This window comes from Panthera pardus, unplaced genomic scaffold (genome assembly GCF_024362965.1).
Source record: "Panthera pardus isolate Hobbes unplaced genomic scaffold, ASM2436296v1 HiC_scaffold_16, whole genome shotgun sequence".
Taxonomy (NCBI): Eukaryota; Metazoa; Chordata; class Mammalia; order Carnivora; family Felidae; genus Panthera; species Panthera pardus.
The window spans coordinates 127,101,100-127,127,690 of NW_026526721.1; the positions used below are offsets into that span (position 1 = coordinate 127,101,100).

The 26,591-nt window shown below is 49.8% G+C and overlaps 1 protein-coding gene across 2 annotated transcripts in view; it reads right to left on the reverse strand.

The window, feature by feature from the left end:
• EPHB1 (EPH receptor B1) overlaps nucleotides 1-25,749 on the reverse strand; it is a 431,060-nt gene extending 405,311 nt beyond the window's left edge. Inside the window, exon 1 of one of the 2 annotated variants that reach the window (XM_053903793.1) lies at nucleotides 25,218-25,749. In XM_053903793.1, the coding sequence (XP_053759768.1) occupies nucleotides 25,218-25,275 (58 nt within the window). In that variant the 5' untranslated portion in view covers nucleotides 25,276-25,749. The remainder of the gene's footprint in view (nucleotides 1-25,217) is intronic. The other variant, XM_019437143.2, reaches the window with a different exon arrangement.
• Between the last annotated feature and the right edge of the window lie 842 nt (nucleotides 25,750-26,591).

Genomic DNA, 26,591 nt, shown 5'->3' on the forward strand with positions numbered 1-26,591 from the left:
TTTACTATCATTTCTAAACATTTCTCTAGATGCTTTCTTTTTAATATAATTTATTGTCAAATTGGTTTCCATACAACAACCAGTTCTAATGTTTCTTTTTCTTAATTTTTAAATTAAATTTCATTCTCCCTTTCAAAGCATATCAAATGTTTGTTCCCTTTACCCAGCAGCGGAACAGCAGGTGCAAATGTTGGGAGGCAGGAGGAAGCTCGTGGGGAGTGCCAGGAAGAGAGGAGGCAGCCAGCGTGGGGGGCACACTGCAGGCGGCCCAGGCAAACAGAAGTAAATAAAAAACAACACCAAGAACTTGCTGTTGAAGAAGCGCTTCAGCCCTAATTATTCTAGTCACCTGTCTCTGTGTGGAATAATGTGGTTGATTTTTTGCCTGTGGTCAGAGAGCCCAGCCTCCGTGATCCGAATAGTTACCCTCAGGTATCTCTTCCTCCACTTCGTAGAGGCAAGACCAGTTTCTGGTCCAAGGGGATGCTCTCTAAACACTGGAAGGAAGGAGGGAAAGACAGGAATGTAGGGAGAGGAGAAGAGAGGGATTTTTGGAGCCCTCTTGGTGGACAGGCCTCCCCTGGGGGAAGGGAGGCATTTGTCCCTGTCCCTGGCCTGCAGAGAGGCTGTGGTGGTACTGCAGGGACAATGCTACCTGCTCTCTAAACCAGCACCCTCTTCCCAGATGGACGTTCACCCCATTTCTCAGCTGGTGTATGGGTGCGGTCACTGGAGAGGGGAAGAGATGCATCACCTCCAGGCTGAGGGAGGTAAGAGCAGGTGTGCCTTCTCCTTCATCAGCACGGGTCCTTGAGGTGGGATGGGACAGAGATCCCATAAGAGAAATAATCTTGTTGAATAACAGATTCGGAGTCAGTTCTAGCAACTAGCTAATACCAGCCACATTAGAAACTGGCCCCAGGACTGTCCATCTGTCCTCTGAGCGGGGCCCACCCCAGCAAGGCACAGAGCAGGAGGCAGGGGTGGCAAGACCAGGGTAGGGAAGGGGGCATCAGCACTCCTGGCTGCCTGTCACAAGGAAGCACCCCAGGAGGGCAGAGATAAGGGAGGCAGGGCAGCAGGAAAATGAGTTACAGGGCAGTCACCTCTCCCACAAGGAGAAGCTACAAGGGCAGTGTCTACACAGCTGCAGGAGGCAGGGTGTGGGTGTAAGGTGGAGACGCAGCTTCTCCAAGCAGAACCCCCACACCATAGCCTTGAAGGAGAAGGGAAAGAAGAGACACGGGGAAGAAAGGAAGTATTTATTGAGTGCCTGCTGCACACCCCACACTGCACTGGGCACTAGACATACGTTCTCTCACTTACACTGAGACCCCTATAAGGACGTATTACTCATTCCATTTTGCAGAGGCCAAGATGACTGCTCAAGGCCCACACCTCAAGAACAACCAAGTGAAGATGGGCACCTGGTCTCTGAGACACCGCCCCCCCAAGGAGCACCATTCTACATCCGTCATGGTTTTGAAGGAGGTCACTGAGAGGACATGACCACTGGCTGACCCACAAGCTGGACCTGGGCAGTGGAAGGTCCTCGTCCCCTCTTCCCCTGTCCTTGGAATGTACACTCTGCCCGTGTCCCCACAGTGGGGGCCATTTTCAAGGACACAGTCTTGAGAGAGCAATGTGTTGTTGAGACTATCTGGATGGTATACATGATGGAACCCCATCAAGGACCCTATATAAACTTAAGAGTCTGGTGGAGATCCATGTGTCTTGCAGCACCCAAGACAAACCTCATACATAAGTTCCCTTATTAAACCTGCCACCTACCTAGCTGGAGTGGTCTGCCTCTTTCTTGGGTCTCTCCTTGCCCTCCAAATGGGGCCCAATTTGTGAACTTGGGAAATAGGGAGTCACCAGTGGGGCACACATCCTGCCTACCCCTGCCCAGCTATGCAAGGCACAAATGCACAAACAGGAGGCTCCCAGCCCTCGGCAGAGAGAGGACAGACACACGCCAAATGGAAAACCCCAATTTATAATGGAAATGTAATACAGAGGTATATTGATGCCTACCCCACTCCCGTTTCTCTGTATTCAGTGAGGAATTCACCTCTGTATACAGCAAAACACCCACCTGGCAAAGCATTCTCCTGTCTGGTACTCCATGTATAGATCCATTTCTACCCTGCTCAAATGTCCACTTCTGCTCAGAAGCTGACCCCTAGGCATCTCATGGTAGTCTGAAGATTGAATCTGCCCCCCTTCCCACCTCCATCCCATTTCCAGCCAGGTTGACTGTTTCCTACTGTTCCTCAGCCTCCAATCAGCTCCCTGCTCACCATAAAAGATATTCCTGCAGAAGGGCTGCCCTGAGATCATCTTGGGAGGAAGCTGGTCTAGCTATGGATGAGGAGGAGCATTTTGGAAAAGATCCAGGCATCCCAGCTAACAGCACCAACTCCAGACTTATGATGAACTTCATCACCTGTACCATGGGTGGACTATTTGTAGACATTTCAGTTCCCATCTGACTGCAGCACCACGAATGATCCAGGTCTCTTCATCTGAAGGACTCCATCTGAGGAGCCTCATCTGCTCCTGGATAGAGACCGTATTTAGATGAAAATATCCTATACTAAAATCCCGAGTCTGATGCCAGAGTGGAATGAAACGTTAGGGTCTTGGGTGAGGATGTGCCTACTTAGCATGTGTGAGTGATACGAATTGTGGGCCAAAATCCCCATTAATTCCCTCCTCCTTCTATGTGCATACCACTCTTCATATCAAGAAGAGGAATCTATTTCTCTTTCCCTTGGAGGTAAAAAAAAAAAAAAAAAAAAAAAAAAAAGGTGACTATAGCAATGTCCCCAGCAGCCTCTCCACATGATTCTCAGAAGATTCAGGGGAGTCAATAGCCCCACAATTCTTAGGTGAGCCAAGAATGGGGCAGGAGGGGGGCACTGGGGAGCCACCTGTTTGAGAAGTGGGTGGGTGGGGAGCACAGGCATGAGACCTTGAAAGCTGTCAGCCCCTCCACCTGTCACTGCCCCTTCTTGCTCCAGGCTGGTCAGGGTGTTGGACTTGATCCTCCTCTCTAGGAATAATCACTTAGCCAGCCTTGGGCCAGGGAACTGACACTATCCACTGGAATCTATCGCATCCACTATTACTCCAGAGGACAGCTTGTATTTCCAGAGCACGTCCCAGTTCTAGAACAAAGCATTTCATACACACTGGCTCCAGCTTCTACTCCACAACCTCTCACTGAAGAACCCAGAAAGGAGGAGGTTGAACTCTGTGACCAGCACTGGACTGGGGATGAAGATGAGCCTCAGAGATATGAGGTGGCTTTCTAAGTTCACCAGCAGGTAAACATGGGCCAGTTCTCCGGCCCCCCACACCACATCTCTTCCACGGAGGCGTACTTTCAGTTCTAAGGCCAGAGAGGGGCTCTGTGTATCCCCTCCACCGTGACAGAGAAACAAGTGCTACCCGGCACCAACAGAAGCCACCACATACCTATGCCTCCTTCTGAGCCACGCTAGCCACAGGCCTGGGGAGCCAGGTGCTAAGAGCATCAAGGTGTCTGGCCCTTTAAGGGATGAAAGAGCCACACTAAATCTAGAATTGCAGCCTCGTTGATATTGCCGTCTTGAGGACCACAAGGGCCAGGGGTGTGCTCTCCAGTCACCCCCAATTTCTAGGGCCACAAAGAGATTGTGTGGGCAGACTGAGACCTTCAAACTTTAGTTTTAAACTTTATTTTTTTTTTTAACGTTTATTTATTTTTGAGACAGAGAGAGACAGAGCATGAACGGGGGAGGGTCAGAGAGAGGGAGACACAGAATCTGAAACAGGCTCCAGGCTCTGAGCTGTCAGCACAGAGCCCGACGCAGGGCTCGAACTCACGGACCGTGAGATCATGACCTGAGCCGAAGTCGGCCACTTAACCGACTGAGCCACCCAGGCGCCCCTAAACTTTATTTTTTACTTACAAAACAGGCAGCCAGCCACAGGCCAGAGTTTAAAGATTTTATTTTCTTTTTTAATATTTAGCCTGGTTACTGAGGTTTTGGGTACCTCCTAAATTGTGCACCCAAGGTGAGCACCTCACTGTCCCTACCCTAGTCCTATCCTTGTGCCTCCCCCTCCTTACAATCTTGAACTCTGGTCTAATGAGAAGTCCTGGGGACAGGGTGGGAAGGGAACAACGGGCCACACGCCCTTTCCTTGCTAGTCCAGCGCTGTTGGGATTTGGTCCAGACCTGCTCACCTGGGGGTTAGTGACCTGGGAGGCCTGATGCCCAGGCCTGGAGTTCTGGGTCCATGATGAGTGATGGCAAGCCGCTGAACATTACCCAGTATACGTGCCCAGTACAAATTTTCAGAGACTTGGAGCACCGGCCCTCCACATCTGCTGGAGTAGACAAGACAGAGCCACACACCAGGAATAAATGGGCCAGACACAGTACCGGCAGGCAGGGTAAAGACAGGGACCTGGACGAGGTGCCCTAGAGATCTGCTTTAGATGAAAAAAGGGATACAGGAAAAATGACAATAATAATAGCTACTACATGCTTTCAGTGGATTGTCTCATTGATCTTTCTCAACCATCCTGACAGGTAAGTGATGCCATCCCCACTTATCAGATGAATAAACTGCGACAAGGAGAGGTTGAGGAGTTTGCCCACGGCCAGAGATCGAATTCTAATTTGGATCTGCCCAACACCAATGCTCTACTAAACTGCTTCAGAAAATAAAAAAATATATATATATATACACGTATATATATATATACATATGTATATATATATGTGTATATATATATATGTATATACATATATATGTGTATACACGTATATGCATATATGTACGTATATATATATGTATATGTGTGTGTATGTATATATATATATATATATATATATATACACATATATATATACATATATATATCAGTTCTATCTGATCTAGAAACAATCCAGGAAAACCTGAATGGCAGGAGATGAAGAACCAGGTACAGAGGATATGGCGTCTGGCTCCCTCACTTAACTGTGGCAAGTACTTAATTTTGCTAGGTCTCAATTCCCATCCTTCCCCCAAACTGTGTACTGATAAATAAACATGGTAAAATATTAACAACTGTTGAATCGAGGTGTGGGCTATAGATGCTCATTGCACTATGACTTTTCTATACTTTTATAAATATTCATAATAAATTGGGGGGGAAAATGAATGTTCCCAGGTCAAAACTGATATATGACCCCATCAGAAAAGTCCCTGCCATCAAAATAGCTGAATAAAAATAGCTACATCAAACAGCTGCACCAACCGTCTTGTGGCATTGTGAGAATATAAATCGGTGCAGCCTTTTTGGAGGGTAACTTGCAACATCCATCAAACTTTTAAACAAGCCATATTTTCAAAAAAAAAAAAAACTTTTTATATTTAAAATATCAATCACATAGGAAGGTTGCATGAGTGGGAACAACAACCCCCACAGATCTTTTACCCTGATTCACCAATTTTTAACATTTTGCCACATTCTTTTTTTTCATTCTCTCTTTCTACATATATTTAAAGTATAACAGGGGCACCTGGGTGGCTCAGTCAGTTAAGCAATTGACTTTGGCTCAGGTCATGATCTTGCAGTTCATGGGTTTGAGCCCCCATCGGGCTCTGTGCTGACAGCTCAGAGCCTGAAGCCTGTTTCAGATTCTGTATCTCCCTCTCTCTCTGCCCCTCCCCCACTCCTGCTCTGTCTGTCTGTCTCTCTCAAAATTAAACATTTTTTATTTATTTATTTATTTTTAATTTTTTTTTAACGTTTATTTATTTTTGAGACAGAGACAGAGCCTGAACAGGGGAGGGGCAGAGAGAGAGGGAGACACAGAATCTGAAACAGGCTCCAGGCTCTGAGCTGTCAGCACAGAGCCCGACGCGGCGCTCGAACTCACGGACCGTGAGATCATGACCTGAGCTGAAGTCGGACGCTTAACCGACCGAGCCACCCAGGCGCCCCTCAAAATTAAACATTTAAAAAAAATTTTTTTAAATAAGAAAAATAAATTATAACAGAATATAACATATTTCATATACAGTATTGTGTTATATGCACCTTCATTATAGTATATACACACACATTGATTTATTTGCTGATTTAATTCCATTAACCCTCTAAGAGTAGGATGTATACATCAAAAAAGCAAGGATATTCTCTTATTTGGTCACAATAGGTTATCAAATTTGAAACATTTAATATTGTTATAATACTTTCATTTAATGAGACCCTCTCCCTTAATGTTGGGAGCCCACTGTCAATTGTCAATTGTCCCAATATTGTCCTTAAGATCATCGTTTTTTTCAGTGCAGGATCTAGTAAAAGGTCATGCATTACAGTCACTTGTCATGTCTCCTTAGTTTTTTGTTTTTTATGCTCCAACATTTGATCACTATGAGATGGGACCCGGAGATACTGCATTTCCAACAAGCTCTCAGGTGAGGCCCACAGACCACGGTTCACAGACCACACACAGAGCATGAAACCAAAGGAAATAGCTAGTGAAAGTCTGGTGCAGAGCATTGCAAGAAGCCTCTTGCTTTCCTCTAGGTGAACCGTGTTGGCAAGGCCAACTGGGCCTCGGGACTCAAGACAAAACACTGATGCTGAACCCTCTCTCACAGGAACACCTCCTAGGCTTTCTGAAGGCAAGAGGTCCAAGACAAAGGGGCATATATCACAGAAACAAACATCTCTGTCAGTTCTCCATACCAGATGATTTCAGCTTTGGGCAGGGCAAGCCTGAATAGAAGGCAGACCCATGCCCTGCCTCCTCTACCACAGCAACCGCTCTTTTTCCTTTAAACGTTACCCCCTCCTTCAAGAAGCCAACCCAGTTACCCTAGCCTACTCTAATCTCTCCATCCTCTGACTCCCTACAACACTGACTGCATGGCTGTACCACTGAGCACTCACCTGACTGTAACTACTCTTCCAGGTACCTGCTTTTCCCTTCTAGGTACGTGCCTTTCCTCTCCCATCACCAGGCCTCCACTTCTGCTACTTCTCCCATGATGTGCTCCCTACCACCCTCCAGCTCATATATTTGAGGCCCAGTTTACCTCTAAGCTTCCCCTAGAAACAGGCCTTTCAATGGCAGCTCCTCATCTGAACCGTCCATGGGTCTCTCCACCCAGCACCAGGTGCACCGGTCTTGTCTCCACAACTAGATCTTCAGGGTCTCCCGTGCTGTCATTGCTTTTGTTTGACATGAGTCCCTGGCTTTATGCCTTGGGGTCACCAGCATCAGCCTCTCCCTGAGTGACCTATGCAGTGTAACAGAGACCCAGTTCACCCATTCATCCGTCTACTCCTCCGCATTTACTAAGTGCCTACTCTGTGCCAGGCCCTGGGCTGGATTCTGGGGGACCTTCAGGCAGCCCGTGCTGCCCACAGCCAGAAGTGGGGCAGCACCGATGGAAGCTTTGTTCACGAGCATAAGAGGCACTTGTGAGAAGTGACACGGGGCCCAGCAGAGCACACCAATCCTTGATGACACCACAGCAGGCCTTTTCATCCCTGTCACGTGTCACCTCCCCCATGATTACTATGATCACTGATCATCACGCAAATAACAGCAAGCATGGCTGAAGCATGAACATCATCCCCAGTGTTGGAAAGACGTGGGATCCTGAGTCTGTCATCTACAGTTCAGAAATGAGCCAAAGGCATCCTCCTCAGCTTGAATGCAGCACAAAGCAGAAGGGCTGGGAGACCCCTCAGGAGTTGGAGCGGCAGGAGAAAGGTGATGGGCAGCCCAGTGCGCCCAGGCCTGAGAGTCCAGCCTGGGTGTGCTTCCCTGTGTAGGATCAGAGCACCTTTCCTAGGGGAATCACGCCTTTCTTTATAAAAAGAAAACCCCAAACCAAAAGATACCTGTCATAGAAATACCCTGGGGAAGCAGAACCCTTGGGAGATTTCTACCTGATTTCTGCTGTCACCATGGAGACACAGCTCCCCCTGCAAAGCTGGGCAGGGGTGGGGGTACAGGTCCTTCCTTCATACCCAGAAGTATGGTGGAGACAAGGTTAGAATGTGGAAAATAAACACTGGGAACACAATCCCAGATCACCTCAACTATGGTTTCCTATGGAGGCTCACACAGTGCCATAGTTAACAGCCCACTTTCCAAGGTGCCAGCCCCTGTATGGGGATGCACTTTGTCCCTGATAAGTAACACCCATTCTTGTGGAGAAGATCATGGTCCATACCTACCCCCACGCCAGGCATGGGACCAAGCAGGTAGCAACCTATGGTCTCCTGAGCACAACACAGCAACCCACAGTCAGGCGGAAGTGGGGGGGAGGGGGGTTTCCTCTGTTACCTCCGAACAACCAAGTTGAAAATGGACCCAGAACAGACAACCTAACAAAAACGGACAAAAGATCTGAACGTCCATTTCACCAAAGAATACATATGAACAGCAAAGAGGCACGTTAAAAGCACATCATTAGTCATTAGAGAAATGTACGTGGAAACCACAATGAGATGCCATTATATACCCACCAGAATGGCAACTGGAACTCTCATACGTTGCTGGTAGGAATGCAAGGTGGAGCAGCCACTCTGGAAGACAAATTGGCCATCTCATAAAGTCAAACTTACGCTTACCATATTATCCAGCAATTCCACTCTTAGGCACTTACCCAAGAGAAATGCAAACCTATTTTTCATTTTGTGTCCACAGGAAGACATGTACTCACAGTAGCTTTATTCATAAAAGCCCCAAAACTAGAAACTAGGAAGAAAAAAAAAAAACACCCATCATCTATTGAATGGACAAACCAACCATGATTTATCTATGCGATGGGACAGTATTCAGCAATAAAAAGGAAGGAACCAGCAATACGCACAACAACATGGAGGATCTCAAACGCATTACGTTACGTGAAAGAAGCCAAATACATGCTACGATTCTGTTTATGTGAACTTCTGGAAAAGGCAAAATAGAGAGCCAGAAATCAGCTCAGTGGATGCCAGCGGCCAAGGGCAGAGGGAACGGAATAACAGAGAAGGGACATGAGGGTAGTGAAAATGTTCCGTGTTGTGTTTGTGTGGTGGCTAACAACCACATTCATTTGTCAAGTCTCAAGGGATTCTACAGTTAAAATTGGTGAATTTTATTGTATGTAAATTATACCTCAAGAAAATTTATTTATTTGTTTATTTTAATATAATTTATTGTCAAGTTAGCTATACAGTGTATACAGTGTGCTCTTGGCTTCGGGAATAGATTCCCATGATTCATTGCTTCCATACAACACCCAGTGCTCATCCCAACAAGTGCCCTCCTCAATGCCCATCACCCATTTTCCCCTCTCCTCCACCCCCCATCAACCCTCAGTTTGTTCTCTGTAGTTAAGGGTCTCTTATGGTTTGCCTACCTCCGTTTATAACTATTTTTCCCTTTCCATTCCCCCATTGTCTTCTGTTAAGTTTCTCAAATTCCAAAAATATATTTATTTTAAAAAATGGACCTAGGGGCGCCTGGGTGGCCCAGTCGGTTAAGCCTCCGACTTCAGCCAGGTCACGATCTCGCGGTCCGTGAGTTCGAGCCCCGCGTCGGGCTCTGGGCTGATGGCTCAGAGCCTGGAGCCTGTTTCCGATTCTGTGTCTCCCTCTCTCTCTGCCCCTCCCCCTTTCATGCTCTGTCTCTCTCTGTCCCAAAAATAAATAAAAAACATTGAAAAAAAAAATTAAAAAAAAAAAAAAAAATGGACCTAGATGGGGATTAAGGAGTGCACTCGTGATGAGCACTGGGTGTTGTATGTAAGTGTTGAATCACTAACTGTACACCTGAAACTAATATTACGCTGTATGGTAACTAACTGGAATGTAAGTGAAAAAAAATTTAATTAAAATTAACACTAAAAAATGGACCCAGACAGACTCAAGAAACTATTTTCAAAACTGGTATACTCAGGGCTGATGTCCAGAAAGTACAGCCTGGCAAAGGCATGCTTGTTAAAATACTGAAATACTTCCACACCTACTGATTACCCTTGTGCCCCAGGACCCAAGAATTAAAGGCTAATAACAGCCAGCAGGGGACCTTCTGGATCAGCCAAGGGGAATATTCTTCCCAATGGGTCAGTGCCACCCTTGGTAAAAGTTATACGGAAAAACAGATGGTGCGAAGCAGTGCTCTAACTCAGCTGAGGGCTGGCTACTTTGCTGCCAGGTTTATTTCGTTTTGGTTATGTATTCTGAACAGGGGCGAAAACTGCTTCTTGGGGGACACTGGGGAACAAAAACACTTAGATATTACAATGGTTTGTGGTCCTTCAAAGGGCCCCAACATATAAACACACGTACAGTGTATCTGTGGTATTAACATTTCATGGGGTATGGCGTGCTTAGGAAGAAAAGGTCTTTAAAGACTCCTTAGAGCAGCAAGGATGAGAATGAGGCTGAGAGACACTGGTCTTGATGCGGCTCTCCATGGGAGAGTGTGACGCCAGAGGGCAATGCCAAGGCCCGGTGTGGAAATCCCACCTGCTAAGATTACCAATGCCGTGAGCCCCGGTCATCAGCATGGTTAGGTGGCCTAGTAGCTGGGAGGGTGTGCAGGAGGGAGTGGCCACAGGAGCTCCTGTGATCCTTCTCTACAGGGGAAAGCCAGTCACCCACTGTCCCATGAAAGCCCTGAAGCCAGCTCAACTCAGCAAACTCTCCCCAGGACCCCTGGAGCCAGCACCCCGCTAAGCCCAGGCCATCAAGACATCAAGACAGCTGCAGCCAAAACTCTACCACTGAGGTCGACAGGGACATGAGCAGAAATCCAAGCACCTCCACCCCCTTCCTCCCTGACATCTTAGCTTTCTGGAGCCCGTGATGGCAGAACTGCACACGGCACGTTCATGGTGTTCTGCTGTGTTCAATAATAGAGACAACTTCCAGATGAGAAGAAAATAAGCACTGGAACTGAGTCCCCTGCTTTTGTCAAGCTCAGCCGAGCCAGAGCCTCCTTGGGAATGGCTTGCTTTCTACGCTTATACATTATGACAATACTATAATTGTTCTTTCAGTCTCTTCCCGATATTTAATAACAACGTGAAGTGGGAGTCGCAAAGGTCAGCCCTACCGTACAATGAGCTCTGTTCTCATTGTCCTTTTCTGAATAGTGCCTTCCACTTGCCAGGCTGTTCCATGCCAGTGAGCCCTGGTGGTGGATGCCTGGTGCTGTTACAGAAACAGCACCACCTCCTCAGGGTGGAATACTCTAATTTGCTACATGGTCCAGTGCCACTGTCTGTCTACATCGTCTGAATAAATACACACACAGACACACACAGAGACACACGCAGAGACACACGCACTCTGGGCTCTCCCGCACCCCACCCATACTGCCCTCAGCTACAAGCCCAAGAATAGAAAGAATATCAACTGCCAGGACTAGAGAAACTAGGGGATACACACACACTTGGCCTATTCACGTGGGCAATTACTCTCTAGTTCAGTGAGAAGTGAAATTTGCTAGAACTGCAGTTGAATAGAGTCACATATCTATGCTTAAAAAAAAATTTTTTTTTCTTTAAATTTATTCGGAAAGCTCACAATAGGCAGCAAACGGGAGTCTCTCTTTGCAGCACGTTGACAGTGGACCAGGAAGCAGAGGTGCCCTGAGCTCTCATCTGGCCCTCCTGCTGCCTTCCAGGTGCCTGCCCCTCCTTGGGGCGGTCATTTCACTTCCCTGAACCTCAGCCGCCAGATCTGTAAAAAGGACCTAATTCACGGCCTGTCAGAAGACAGGACTCTCCTCCAATGTGGAGATCTGGGATTCTCTCTCTGAAGACATGTTATCAGAGGACAGTTTTCAGGAGCTACAAGGTTACTGGGGGGCATTTCGGTGCAAGGGTCACTTGGAAGTCTGCATGCTCAGATAAGGTAAGGAGGCACTGCATTGTAATTCAGAACCCATGTGATGTTGTGAGTAAACCTGTTTTGTGTCTGGGTAGGGCTTGGTTTGGTAACTCAGGCACCATAAAAGAGGGCAATGTAGCCCTGGCAGTCTGTGTCAGAGAGCAGCTTTGTACCTAATCCTGAGGGTATGATAGTTGCTAAGGAACCATTGAGATGCAAATGAATTGGCAAATACTTAGCAGCAAGATATCCGAAAAGGGTGGGGAGGGGACGCTTTGAACAAGTTAGTCAGGTGAGTGAAAGGAAAATTACTTTCTTCTGATTGGAAAAAGAAAACCATGGGTTTTCATGCAGAGCAGCAGCATTGTGCTACTGTGTAAAAAAAAAAAAAAAAAAAAATTAACTGTTCTTTTTCTGCTTGGCTGGGAGTAGAGGAAAGTTGGAGCCAAGAGCAGGCAACTTGGAAGGGCAAATGGAGTCCTCCTCTGATGTATTCTAAGCAGATTCCTCAAGAGAGGAAGAGATATCTGAAGTATGAAGGAAGGAGTCTGCAAAGGACTCTGAAGGTCTACCATCGTTATACAAGTCTTAAAGCCTTGACACAAAATGTACACAGAAAACTGTGGATACATATTCTATTGATGCAAAACAGAAATTCCAGGTAAGGCTAAGCCATGATTGATAAGATAATGCTGAGAACTGAAAGGAATTGAGCCATCTCATTGTTCCTATGAGTTCGCATTTCTTTCGTTCTTGCTCTCCACTGGGTATCCAATTTACATGCAACAATTAGGTTAAGATGTTCTCATAGCTATGTCACAACCTGGAGAGCTACAGTAAGAGGTATGGCCCCTCATGCACTGTGTTTTCATCTTTCCCCAAAAAAGAGCCCTCCTCCTTTAGAGTCTGCTTTGAGATACCCTTGTCTTAAAATCACTTTGCCTCTAGCCAAACACCCTTGCTGTCTGCCTGTTCATTACTTTGAGTTTGATCATGATGCTTAGGAAGACAGGGAACATCCTCATCAAGAAAGAAGCTGTTTGCCCAGCCACCTCCAGCTTTTCCCTTCCTGGGTTTTTACTTTTCTCTATCACCTTCAGTTTCCCCAGCTTTTCCCATATCTTCCACCAGGACCCTCACAGACACAACCCCCTCTATCTGCCCCTTCTCTACCCGCACTCTGGGTCCTTTCCTTTACTGCACACACTAGTTCTCCATTATGTTCCATGAATCAGTTATGCAGCAAATGTGGTATACTGTCCAGCACCCACTCCTGCATCTGGTAATGGCACCCTGACTTTTTGTGGTGGCCAAGCCCTCATTACAGGCCATGCACCTCCCTCCAGCTCCAGAGATAGGTAGCTGTGTGCCCAAGCCTGGCCAATGAGTGCATTCCATCATCCTCATGACAGCCTGATTCACAAGAGAGGCTTAGGATCCAAGGAAGGCCAGCTACTGGGGGTGAGCCATTATCTTTCTGTTGAAGTTTCAAGAGGATGTGAGCTTGAGCTGCCAGTGGCCACATGACCATAGCAAGAAGGTCTGTCTGAGGATGGAGTCAACCTAAATGACTCTGTTCATTGTCTCTTCAGATCCATTCTCCACCTTTCTTTGCCCTCTTCTGAGCCTCAGGAGACTGACCTTTCTGAACCAGGCTTCCATACCCCATGCCTTCTTGTTGAGTTCATCCAATGGGAGATATTGGCAGGAAGAGAAAAAGTAGAGGTGAACAAGTTCAGGGAATACAATGCCCCATCTCTGCCCTGCATGGTTTGGGCAGCAGCTTCATCCCTCTATGTCTACAGCCCCTGTCAGCGAGCCCTCTCCCATGCTATAGCTCTTTCCAGGCCCCCAAGCATCATTCCCTTCCCTTGTCCCACTGGCTATGGGGAGTCATGGCCTCCCACTGTTGCCAGCCTCTGGCTGCGTCTCCATCCTTAGTGATTCCCTTAACCCTATTCGTAACTCTGTAAAGAGTCTCTTCACTAAACTCCCCTCAAATAACCCTTTTAAGAGAGCAGTCTGTTTTCTGTTAGGACCCTTCCTGACACAGACACAGAGCTAAGGTATGAGAAAAAGGAGACTGAGTCTGCGACAGCCCTGGTGCCCCTAGGTATAATCACAACCTAAGTCCCAAACTGTCCACTAATAACAATTGCCAATAATCACCCCTACCCTTTGCTTTCCTTCAGCTTGAGTTGAACATGTGTCTCTACAGCCAGAGATCTGGCTAATAAAACAGGCAAAGCTCTTGATGAAGAGCTCTGGATGTCTACCCTCATGACACAGAGAGTAAGAATAACTATCAGTCTTGGTTTCTCATTCCTAACCACTCCTACCTCTATGTGACAAACTTCTACCCTACCTCTATGGAGCTTCACCCTGTATCTCTATATGGTCTCCCTCTCTTACACATACATACACACACACACACACACACACACACGCATACACATGCCCACACACATATACACACTCCTTCCTCAAATCCTTTCCACTAGAAATATGACCCTCTCATCTGGTTTCTCCTAGCAGCTAATGTGTAAATGTTATACCCCATCTATCAGACTCCATCATATGTCCTGTTACAGCCTGTAGTCTGCATGGTTCTGTCTCCTCCACCAGTCTGTTAATAGGTGGCTTCTTGAAGGAAAGGCTATGTCTCCTTTACTTCATGTTTTCAGTGTCAAGCACAATGTTTCTCATGCAGATGCCCAATAAATGTGTTCTGCATGAGTATTCATGAAACTGATGGCTCCTAAGCAAAGGTGTCAGTTCTGTCTCTTTGTTCCCACCCCCCATTTCCTTCCCTCTTATAGAATTTGGGCTTTCTAATCTGGAAGTGGCTTAGCCCTCACTTGGATATCCTGGGATGGGGCTCTATCACCCCTCATGGCAGCCTATTCCATCTTGGTTCAGCTTTGCTGGAAAGAACTTCATAATCAAGCCAAAATCTATCATGCATGTAGAGTAAAGCTAAGCCTGTTTGGCAAGACCAGCCTTCACATACTCACAGAGAGATGCCTTTCCTTCCCCAGCCTCTCCCCCGTTTCAAGTTGTCCAAGCCTGCCCTCATCACTTTCAATTACATTGCCCTGTTTATCCTTTTATGGCATTTTCCTAAAATTAGATTCTATATTATTTGTTATCTTAATGACTGTCTGTCCTCCCCACCAGGATGCTCCCAAGAGCTGGAACATTTCCTGTTTTGTGCATACCGCCTAGCACATAGTAGGCTAACAAATATGTGGTAGATGTTGAATGAATGAGGTAACATATCTCTTCCCCCTCCCCAGTTTCCCTCTGGTCTTCTCTAAACAATTTTTCTTCTACTACTTCTCCTAGGATATTTTGGTCATCAATTGCTGCATACCATACCAACCCCAAATTCGATAGTTTTCAACAGTGACAACATCTGTTTTGTTCACAAATCTATGATTTGGACAGGGCTCAGTGAGGAAAGCCTGTCTCTTCCCACTGGGAGCCAGCAGGGATGGCTGGAAGGATGGGGGCTACAACCATCTGAAACCCCCTCACTCCAATGTCTGGCATTTGATGCTGGCAGTGAGCTGGGATTGGGGCTGGGGCTACACATGGCCGCTCCATGTGGCTTGGGCTCCCTCACAATATGGTGGCTGGGTCACAAAGGCAAGCAAGCCAGGAGAGAGACAGCAGGGCAGAGGCTGGAATCCTCAATGATCTCACCTCCAACATTACGCAGGATCACTTCTGCCATGTTCTATTCATTAGATGGAGTAAGACGGCCAACCCATATTTAAGAGGAGAGGAACGGGCTTCATATTTTGACAAGAAGGGCATCTAAAACTTTGCAGAGATGTTTTAAACTACCACATGTGACATGATTTCAGGTTTTTACACAACACACACTTGTTGATTCTACCTACCTATGTGCCACATGCTGGGAATATCATGACAATTAAGATAGAGCCCTACCCTTCAGAGGCTCACAGCACTATGGGGTATCCAGCAAAAGCAACATCCAAGTATAGACCAGTGGGGAATGTGCTCCCCAAGAGGGAGGCAGAGGCAGCTGTGGTAGAGACCAGCAGACCACCTAATCCAGACTGGGGCTCAGAGGAAGGTTTCCAAGAGAAGGTGACCACTGTTGTGAATTCTAAAGAATAAGTTAGGGTTAGCTAGGAAAAGATCAGTGAAAAATATAACAAAGGCAGAGTGAGCAGGTGCAGACCCAGAGGCACACAGCAACAGAAGGCTCAGTTTGGCCTCTGCACAGATGGGAAAAAAGAAATAGGGATGTTGCTCAGGGTGTGTGTACCTGTGGAGTGTGTGTGTATGTGTGCTGTGTGGAGCAGGGGGAAAGGAAGCAGAAGGAGATGCTGCTGGCCAGGAGGAGAGGATAAAAGGAGGACCTAGACTGTGAAGTGTCTTCCACTCGTCATGAAGATGCTGGAAGAGACTCACAGGTAGTGGCCAAGGTAAACCGAAATATCAATCTATGGTCTGATACCCAAAATATGGTCTGACCTGTGCCCAACACATGCCCCTGGGCATCCACCAAAACTCAGTGGATTTTCTGGTGCTATTGAAACCCTCTTCCCTGCCCCAAAAGTTATAGCCTGTGCTCCTCCACCCAGACCATTTGGATGCATTGCCTAAGGGGTTGAAAGTATCCCAGGATGGCTCCCGTTCCACCTTTCCCCAGTGAGGCTCCTCCTCTCTCCTTCTCCCCTCCTCCAAGCTTACCACCCAGTTCCAGCCTTAACCTCAATGAGAAAGCCAAGGGCAAAGGTCCTACCTTGATGTGCTGGAAAAACAGCGAGAGGAAAACAACAGAATAATTAACTGCAAGGCCCAGCTGCCTCTTGCAGATAAGGCATTTTCTCAGCCTACACTGTCAATGGGGCTGCCTGCAATTATTCCTGGTGCTCCTGTTCAGCCCTTTCCACAATCACAGCCTCCAGGGGGACCACTGTCCAGTGAGACTAGGACACTGAGGTGCTCTCCTCCCAATCCTCCCACACATCCCTCCATGCTCAAAGCTAATGCTAAATCCCAACATCCTCCTCTGATGTCATGGTGTCCACATCTGGCAAGGTGGGTAGGAACAGCCAGAACTCAAGAAGCAACACAGCCCCAGGCAGGACAGGGCCCACAGGACAGAACCTCGGGGGGTGGGGTCTCCAAAGGTAAGCACCCACAGCTCTCCCTTCCCCTAGAAGGTGGGCCTGTGGACGGAGCTCCAGGAGACCCACAGTGACCCCGCTCCCCACGGTCCTCCAACTCCCACCACTAAGAGCCAGGCACAGATGTCAAACTGCAATCACCTAAGCAAAACAGCTCATCAGAGACAAGAGCCAGATGGACATCCAGCAAAAAGAAAACCAATAATGCCACAGTGGGGATCTAACTGCTGGGGAGCACACGGGAAAGGCAAAGTACATGTAGGAAAATGCAAAAAGGTTTTCTTCAAGTTTGGGGCACAGGTGGGGCAGTTCCAGAGAGCAAAAGGAGAGCCTGGCCAAAGGACCTAAATGTGGAGACCCATGGCACTGTCTGGTACCTTTGACAGCACTTGGCAGGACAGTAAACAGCTGGTGCTTAATAGATGTGCCCTGATTTAATTTATGAATAAGTAACGTTAATGGAAAAGGTGCTGAACTGGGAAGCAGAGGCCTGGGGAGTTGTCAAACCTGTCAAAACTTGTGTCTGAATCTTAGTTCTTGAGTCAGTAACTTAAACTCTCAGAGCCTCAGCTTCCTCACCTATAAAATGGGAGAATGAATGCTTCAATATTAAGCGTATGGGGATCAAGATATACATAGGGTCCAGCATGTGGTAAATGCTCGATAGGCAGATGAGAACTTAGTTCAGTTCTGGTTCTAGTGCCACTAGGGTATAGGATTTCTGGAAAGTTTCTTCTAAGTCCCACCCCTTGTCTTGACTCTCTGGAGCTTACACAGCCCCAAGACACCTCAGAGACTAATGTTAGGCAACAGCCTGGGACCCCTGCTCCCCTCACTTGCCCCCTCCCCTCCTGGTCACCTGCCTCTGCCCATTTCTCTGCTCATTATCACCTCCACTGGGGGATGGAGAAGCAGTGTAAGGAGGTTAAATTCAAATCAGTCATTTTTTTCACTTGCTGCCAGGAAGCCGAAGGGGAGAGAGGAGAGATCAGGGCCTCAGGTGCAATTTGCAGGCAGAAATGAGTCCTGGTAATTCTCAAGAAATTTCCTGTACGTGTCCATATTGGCCCAGCTCTGCTACCAAGAACTCTAGGGGAAACTTCCATGAGGGGACAGTGCAGCCTCCTTAAGCAGCTACTAATGGCATTGTCTGTGCTGCTGGGATTTCAACTGACCAGAACATGGCTACAGGTGACAGAGGGGGAAACAGGTCCTTCTTCTTATCCTCTTTCCTCTTTAGCAAACAGATTGGCCTGAAGCCCCACTGGTCAGCAGGGTCTTATAGTATGGTGAAGGGCTCCCACATCTTCAGCTCTGCTCATTCTGTCACAGAGCTGAGGAATGCTCCGTGCTGGCTGGGGAGTGAGTGAGCAGGTGAGCAAGATGCCTTTTCTAGGCTGTGGAAATGAAACCTTCTCATTCACTAAGTTGGAGGCAAACTTACAAGCCAGTTGCACTGAGAGACACCCAGCAGGTGATACCACATGTGGCCAGCAGGGACCGTGGCTCCAGGGCCCGCTGTGTGTAGGCACACAGACTGGGCCTGCTGCTGGCCAGTGGGAGGTCCCTAGAGCAGGGAACTTGAGGGAGGCACTAGGCTAAGGCCTTTCTTGATGCCAGCCACGCTCCCCCTCACTCATCTCTGGTGCCCCAAAATTGGGTCCTGAGCTGCCCCCGCAGAAATCCCGCCAGTCTGTGAGGAGCCACACCCCGCCCACAATTAGCCAGGGGGTCACCATGCCCCACCGCCCCAGACCATCCTATAATTGTCCACCTCCTACTTCTACACTGCTTCTACCCTGGGGTTTGCCCCCACACCAAACCCCCGCTAACCTTCTCCACCCTAACAACCTCTCCTCTAGTCTGATTCAGCAATGAGAAAACTGAGGCACAGGGAGGGAGAGAGCTAAAGATGCATCTGGTTGCTCCCTGTGTGTTAGGCCAGGTGGAAAGCAGTTTTCCGTTAGCAAAGAGCCAACTCCCCATCCTCCAGGCCTCCCTGGAAAGTGTGTTCCCATTTCTCTAATCCCCAGAGGAGTGATCCACTAAAGCCAGCGAGGCAGCTCAGACGTCAGGTGTCAGGGGTCTTTGATGGAGCAGGTGGCCCTGACTTGGCCAGTCAATGCCCCCTCTCCAAGCACAAACACACTCTGACCGAGAGCCCCAACTGTTGCTGAAATTGAAATGGAATCCACAAAAGGAGCTGAGGAATTTCTCATGTACTATTTTGCTTTTAAATATGAAATCTCTCCCAGGGCGTTACTTTATTACTATAGTAATTTCCTCAGAAGGGCAGGCATCCAATGCTCTGTTTCTCCACCACCTTTGGAGACATGGAAATCTAACAGAAATATTCAGGTTGCTTAAGTGGCTAGTGCAGAAGAGGGAGACATAAAGGGAGCTCTTCCAAGGAATGCAAACTCCTGAAATCCAGGTGGACGGATGTGCTCTAGGCTATCAGGTGGAGACAGGTAAGGGTCCCATGTGCCACCTCCACTACTCCCAGAATGCACAGGGTGCTCACGCCCATCCCCTTTGAGGACACTTGCCAGTAATCATTTCTTCTTTGGGAAGCTGGCCAGGGCAGGGAGAGGAGAGGAGGAAAGATACTCCAGTCCTTCCACTAGATTCCTGACCATAAGCCATGCTGTGGTACAGGTCTCCAGCAGTGTGTGTGTGTGTGTGTGTGTGTGTGTGTGTGTGTGTGTGTGTGTGTAGGTGTGTAGGGTGGGAGGTGGGAAGAAGGGGCAGGAAGGGAGCTATACGGAGACTGGTGTTCAAGCTGAAGTGTTGGGGTTATCTGAACACTTCACTCATCCCTTCTCCCATGACCATGGAAGCATGGAGTGCCCAGTAATCAATGAAGTACTCAATGGCCGAGTTAGCATCAGAATTCTTTCAGCCTGTGGATTCAGGCCAATCTGAACCTTTCTTCACGCAAAGCCTACAAAAGTGGTGAGGTAAGGCGGATGGTTAAGAACACAGATTCCAGAATCTGACCACCTGGGTTCAAGTGCACTGACACTTAACTAGCGATGTGACCTTATCAAATGACTTCTCTACTCTGTATTTCAGTCTTCTAACCTGAAAAATGGGAGAGTAGGGTTGATAACAATACCTAACTGATACAGACGTTGTACAGATTAAATGAATTGACTTATGTAAAGTACCTAGAACAACACCTATGTTAAGTGCTGGCTATTACCAGCAGCTCCCAAATATACTGGTGCCAGGTGGCCTGCATCTGAATCACTGGAGCCCTTTGTTAAAAATACAGATTTCCAGGCCATTCTGACTCAGTAAGTACAAAGGGGAGCAAGACTGCCCATGATTTCTGGCTGCAGCCTCATTGAGAACCTCCCCTTGGGCAGTGTTTCCAGGAAGCGCTACATCAGGATCTTTACAGGGAGGCCAGAAACAGATTTCCATCCAGACCTGCTGAACTTTGGGGGTTAGAGCCCATGAGCCTACAACAAACTGCCTAGGTGCCATGAAGATTCCTGAAGCCTGAGAACCACTGCCCAAGATGATACTCTGCTCTTCTGGCTTTTAAAATTGCTTTAACCCTTGGCTCACACTGCCAAAGACTTATGCTCCTGAATGAGTGGTATTAAGAACTCTTATAGAATAGTTACAGATGACTGTTTTGATTCAATAACAAAAATATATCTTTGACTTTAACAGCATCTCATGTTTTGAACTAGTACAGGTGTATCCTCATAACATATATAACTTGCCCAACTTCTAAGGTTGGAACAGGTGAGCTTCATGACCCACTGTACAGAGAAAGACACTTGGCCCGGGGGACTAGGTGATTTTCCCCAGCCACAGAGTTGGAAGATGAAAAACCTGCCTTCACAATCCAGCCATCTGTCTCCACTTTGTGTAGATCTCAGCCCCATCCCGTGGTCAGACCCCATTCCTGACCCTATACCTCCTCCACTACCCCAAGTTCCTGAAATTCAGTCAACCAACTAGAGAAGAGGTAGCTTCTAGTGAATGGGGTGGGGGTGGGCCCACACACTAGATCCAGAAGAAGGGGTCATGGAGCTGTCATGCACACCTTGACACCACCCTTCTTCAGCCTAATCTGTTTTATCAACGATTACTTCTGGATGGGTACAATTGTACAGGATGCTGTATCCTATCTCTGCCTCACGGGCCTTTCCCAAAGCACATGTTGGTAATCAGGATCCATACTTGTGAGGGGCCAGGATAGGGCTTCTGGGATCTAGGTCTGGTTTTATACAGATCAACAAATGGCAGGAGGGGCTGGAGCAGGATACTATGTGGCCCAGCAGGCCTTCCTCATGTCCCTGGGCATCACCGGTGACAATTCTGCTCTGTCAACCCAGAAGGTTCAAGCTGGGGCTGGGTCCAATCTCTGTAGCTGTTTACACTGCCAAGAATTTTCTCAAGCAATTACCCAGAGCTGCGTTGCCCTGCCTCACCAGCATTCCACTCACTGGCTTGAGGGGGTCCCTCCACAAACACTGAGTAATAGCCACCTTTTCACAATGCATAGAAAATAAAATCACCTAATAGAATTTCCTCAAATTTACTTGTCTCTCCCAGACATTTTTTTAAATCTTTGGCGCCTGCTACTGCTTGTAGACTCATGTACACTCACAGATACCCAAAACAGATGCACACACAGCAAAGAAATAGTAACATAAAATGCAGAAAGAGCCAATCAGTGCCTAGCCTGGTGGCCTGTTGTAGACACAGGGGCTGAGGATGGGGGTTTTTCCCCCATAAACTTGTAATGGAGATTTAAGTGCATATAGTGTAACTCGGTGCCTTTGTATTTTAAGGTGTGCTCCACAAAGGAGCACAGTAACTCAGCTGTGTATTCATGCATCAACAGCCCCTACTGAAAACCCACTATTTGTCAGGCCCTGAGAAATCTACCACCAAATCAAACACATGTGTATGTTCAAGGACGGCAAGCCCAGGACTTCACTGCAGGCCACACCTAAAAGCAGATCTCCTGGGAGAGCTCTGGTCAGCCATTGTCCAAACAGTGAGGCCACCTGCAGGTATATGGTCATTCATGGATGCCAGGGGTGGGGCTGGGAAGATGCTATGAGCTTTCAGTGATGCCAGACGGCTGCCTCCCAGAAAGGCCAACATGTTTAGTCCACTCTGAGGGTGGGCGTCTGCTGCCAGCCCAACACGTCCTACTGCTGCAGAAACAGCCCGAAAGAAGGCCAGGTCTCCAGATCCTGTTTTGCACAGGCCAAAGGGCAGCTCAGAGAAGGCAGGTGGTTGTCTTCCCTTGTAGACACCAGCAGCCCATTCTCAACAAGCCCCAGACACAGTGTGAAAGGACTTATGCTTGAAGAGGCAAGTGTTTGGAGACTAAGAGGCCGGTTCTGTGTCTGGAAAGCCAGAGGGTTTCAGCATCCCTGACTCCCAGGCTGCCCTGTTCTCCTCTGAAAATAGACTTTAAAAGCCCCAGGCAGCCTCCTCCCCGCCCCCCACAATGCCATCTCTCTCCCCACAAAGCAGAGCCAATGGAAATGGGGAAGGGGAGGGAAGGGAGGGGTGCTCTCTTTCAGTGTGGATTTCCCACACCTCATGTCAACCAGCCCCTTCCTTCCTCCCAGGCAGAGAATCTCATAGGGGCCTGCCTGTCTGGCCAAGTGTCCCCAACTGGCCCATGGCTGCCACTATCCCTTTGTTCCTGCCCTGGCCTGGACTAAGGACCTGCCTGGTTTTGGAGCTGCTTGCCCCAGTGCAATTCCACCAGAGCCCCACTAAGGGAAAAAAGACAGGTTAAGGGGCCAAACCAGCAAAGAGAGGCACCCCTAGATACAGCAGAGTTTGGGAGGGATCTGCTGTCTGTGTAGGCAACTCATTGATCCACTTTTCTGATAATTATCTCTCACTCATCACAAACCCAATGACGCTGGCCCCAGCCCAGCCAGGCAGGCAGGAAGGCGGCTCTGCGTGTGAAGAGGAGAAAATGAACCTGTCTGTGTTCGCTGGAGGAGAGATAGGAGTGAATGGTGTGTACTATCCCTGCGCACTGAGCAGGGACGATGGGGCTGCTTTAATATTCTGCTGAATGTGGTGTTTCTTTTAACCCTTTCTGGAGAGATTTTCAGCTTAGAAAGCCAGGCTCTTCTTGCCAGGCTGCTGGCAAAGTTGCTGGGGCTGTGCCGAGAAGAAACACAACTCCCACAACAGGAGCCACTCCAGGACACCTAGTGACAGGGCGCATATACAGGGCTGGGCGCCACCCGTACAAGGGCACTCTCCCTCGGGCAGCTCCAGCCCAGCAGCCGACCGGGAGCCAAGAAGGGATCTAGGGAGGAAACTGCGAGCATCCAGACGTGGGTTCCCACGCACTTGCTCTTCAAACAATTTTGCTCGCTTGCATGCCCTCCTTTCATCGATGGAGACCCAGTGCCAAGACCAGGCTCCCAAAGTGGGCACCCCTCTGCTCTCCGAGGCTCAGCCTCTGACCCTCTGGCGGGCGCGAAGACGCTAGGACGTTGGACGCTACAAAGTCCAGCCTCGCCTAGCTCGTTGTTTACGCTCGCTCACCCAGGTTGTCCTGACCGGTTTGGAAGTGTGAAACGCTGCACCTGTCCTATTTCAACTGCTCCCGCCTTTGCCTCTCTGTCAGTCAAACCCAAGCATCCCTGCTCCGGGGTGTCGCCCGCGCTCCACACAGCTCTAGTCCCCGCACGTCCCAAAATGCATCCCCTCCGCACAAAGACCAGGAGCCGGGAAGGGCAGCGGGAGGCAGACAAAAAACCATCTTCAGAAAAGCAAGTGAGAGCTTTCTAGGCATTCATCGTCGCACCCCCGCGCCGCCACCAGAACGAACGCGGCACACCGTGGTCTTCCCCACGCGGGGAAGGAATCAGCCCCGCCCTGGGGCCCCGAATGCCCCAGCTCCGCTCCAAGAAGGGCAGCGCTTTCCGGAGGTGTCAGGAGCGCTGGACCACGGTGTCTGGGGTGGGGGCGTTTCCGCTGGGCAACCGGTAACAGCTTGCGAGGGACCGGACAGACCGGCCCAGCGAGCCACCAGTTCAGAACGCTGCGCGTGATTCCCGCGCAGAGTCCCTCCGCGGAGTTTCAACCCGCCGGCCACCGGGAAACGAGGCTGCGAGCCCGGCCGTGGCGGCGCACCACCCCGACAGTGGTTTCCCCCCAGCAACTCCGCTCGGCTCGGGGGCCGAGCCGCGTTCCCAGGAGGGGCTGCGGCCCGCGCTCAGCGGCTGGGACCAGGGGCGGGGGAGGGGCGGGGGGCGGGGAGCAAGGCAGGGATTTCCCACAGGGATTCGCGGGCGCCGCCGAGCGCGGGTGCTCCCTGCTGCGCCAGGCGCTGTGCCCGCGGGGCGCGCTTGCCCGGCCACAGCCCAAAGCGCAGCCAAGGCTGAAGTAGCAGGGGGAGTGTCGCTGCCTCCCGGCCGGCGAGTCTCCCCTCCGAGGCGAAGATGATGCTGGGCGAGTTTCGGCAGGACCTACAACCCACCCACAGCACCCCCGTTCCCAGGCTCAAGAGGCGACAAAGGTGTCCGCCTCGCCCCGACTTGACCCAGGAAAGATGCAGCTCCCGCGGGCTCCGGGACCACCAGACTGTCCCCCGAGGGTACGGCCAATGAACTCAGTCCCTCTCCTCCAGCGGCCACTTTCGGGGCACCGGGGTAGAGCTCTGGTCCCCGCGCTCAGAGCTAGCCCGCCGAGCCCAGAGTCCCCGAGCCCGAGCAGAGGTAAAGGAGAGGTGGCGCACGGCCACCTAAGCGCATCCGTGGCCGGGACAGGAAGGGAACCGACAGGCGCTCGCACTCCAGGGACCGGATGGCCGGAGCCGTCCCTTCGTCCCCAGTACCGGGCACCCCCGGAGCTAAGGAGCCTGCACCGCAATGCAGCGGGCTCCACGCTCCCCGAGCCGAGCCGGAGCTCTGAGAGACCCGAGCTGCCCAGGAGCGCCGGGGCGCGGTAGCCAGGGGCTTCGCGAACCAGCTGCTGGCGCCGAGAGCCAGCCGGGGGCGCGCCAGGGGTGCCGCCCCAGCCTCGAGCTCGGTTGCGGCCGGGGCTCCCCAGCAGCCGTGCCCTCCGGGCGCGGGAGGCTGGCGGCGCAAAGCATCCAGACCAGCCCCGGGGATACAGCCGCCAGCCGCCAACTTGCTCCGCGGAGGCTACGTTACCTTCCATAGCGGCCACTGCGGATGCCAGGAGGAGCAGCAGCAGGCAATCCGGGGCCATCGCCGGCCGGCGGCCCCCAGGCCGAGCCCAAGCCAAGGCGGCCGCGCGGGGAGGGCGCCGCGTCCCGGGGCGCCGCTGCACTCCCCGCCGGTGGCTTCTCTGTATCCTTTCGCGCTCTAGCTGGGACCGGACTCCCCGGAGCGCGGCGTGGGCGTGGGCGGGAGTGTACGCGCGTGGGGCGGTGCGGGCGCGCGTGGGTGTGGGTGTGCATGTGTGTGTGTGTGTTTATGGGAGAGGTGGGTGTGTGCGTGCGCGTGTATGGGAGAGAGAGGGCGAGGGAGTGTGAGCTGGGGAGAGCGCGCGAGTGCGTGTGCGTCCTGGTGTCACATTGCGAGCTACAGCGGAGCCTACGAGAGGACGGAGCCGGCCAGACTGACGCGGGAGGGAGTGGAATCCCCCACCATCAGCTCTCTCCCCACCCCTAACACCTCCTGTCCAATCAAGGAATCAAACCTGCAAAATTCCCCCGTCCAATCAGGCGCGAGCACCTCCTTACACAGGCATTGTTAGTTTAAGAAAAACTTTTGCTTGCAAGGCTGTGCGGGAGGGCTCGGAAGGCACTAGGAGGGGTCCGGGCTCCCCCTGGTGGTGTTCTCTGAGAAGCGCACCCGCCTGCCCAGCTCCCGAGGCCCCAGACTTATGAGGCCTAGTCAAGGAGCCTTTTGAGGCGCTTTGCCCTCCTTATAGCACACCAGGATTGGGTGAGCTTTAAATAATCAATTTTTTCTTATTTCATCTTAGCGACACTTACCCTGGCTACCCTTCAGACTGCAACCGGAAGGTGCACTCTATCCTTCCTATTCACAGCACTTCACCTTCTAACACAGAATGGATTTCACATCTGTTTTTTACTAATCAATGATGTTTAGGGGCACCTGTCCTTAGGCATCTGACTCTTGATTTCAGCTCAGGTCATTATCTCACTGTTGGTGGGATCTAACCCTACAGTGGGCTCTGCACTAACAGTGTGGAGACTGCTTGGGATTGTCTCTCTCCCTCTCTCTTTGCCCCTCCTCCCACTCACACTCTCTCTCAAAATAAATAAATAAATTTTTAAAATATGTTTATTGTGGGTCTCCCCTTATTAGAATGGAAAGGATCTCCATTCTTGGGATTCATATGTGTTTTGTTACTACAGAAAACCCAGTACCTTGAACAGTGAAGGTGATGGCATATATCGGAAGGAAGGAAGGAAGGAAGGAAGGAAGGAAGGAAGGAAGGAAGGAAGGAAGTTCAGAGAATCTGTGGACTGCTGTTCCAGTGTGTACAGCTCGCTGAATATGCGTCCTGTCTAACTCCCTGCTGTTCTAGTCCTC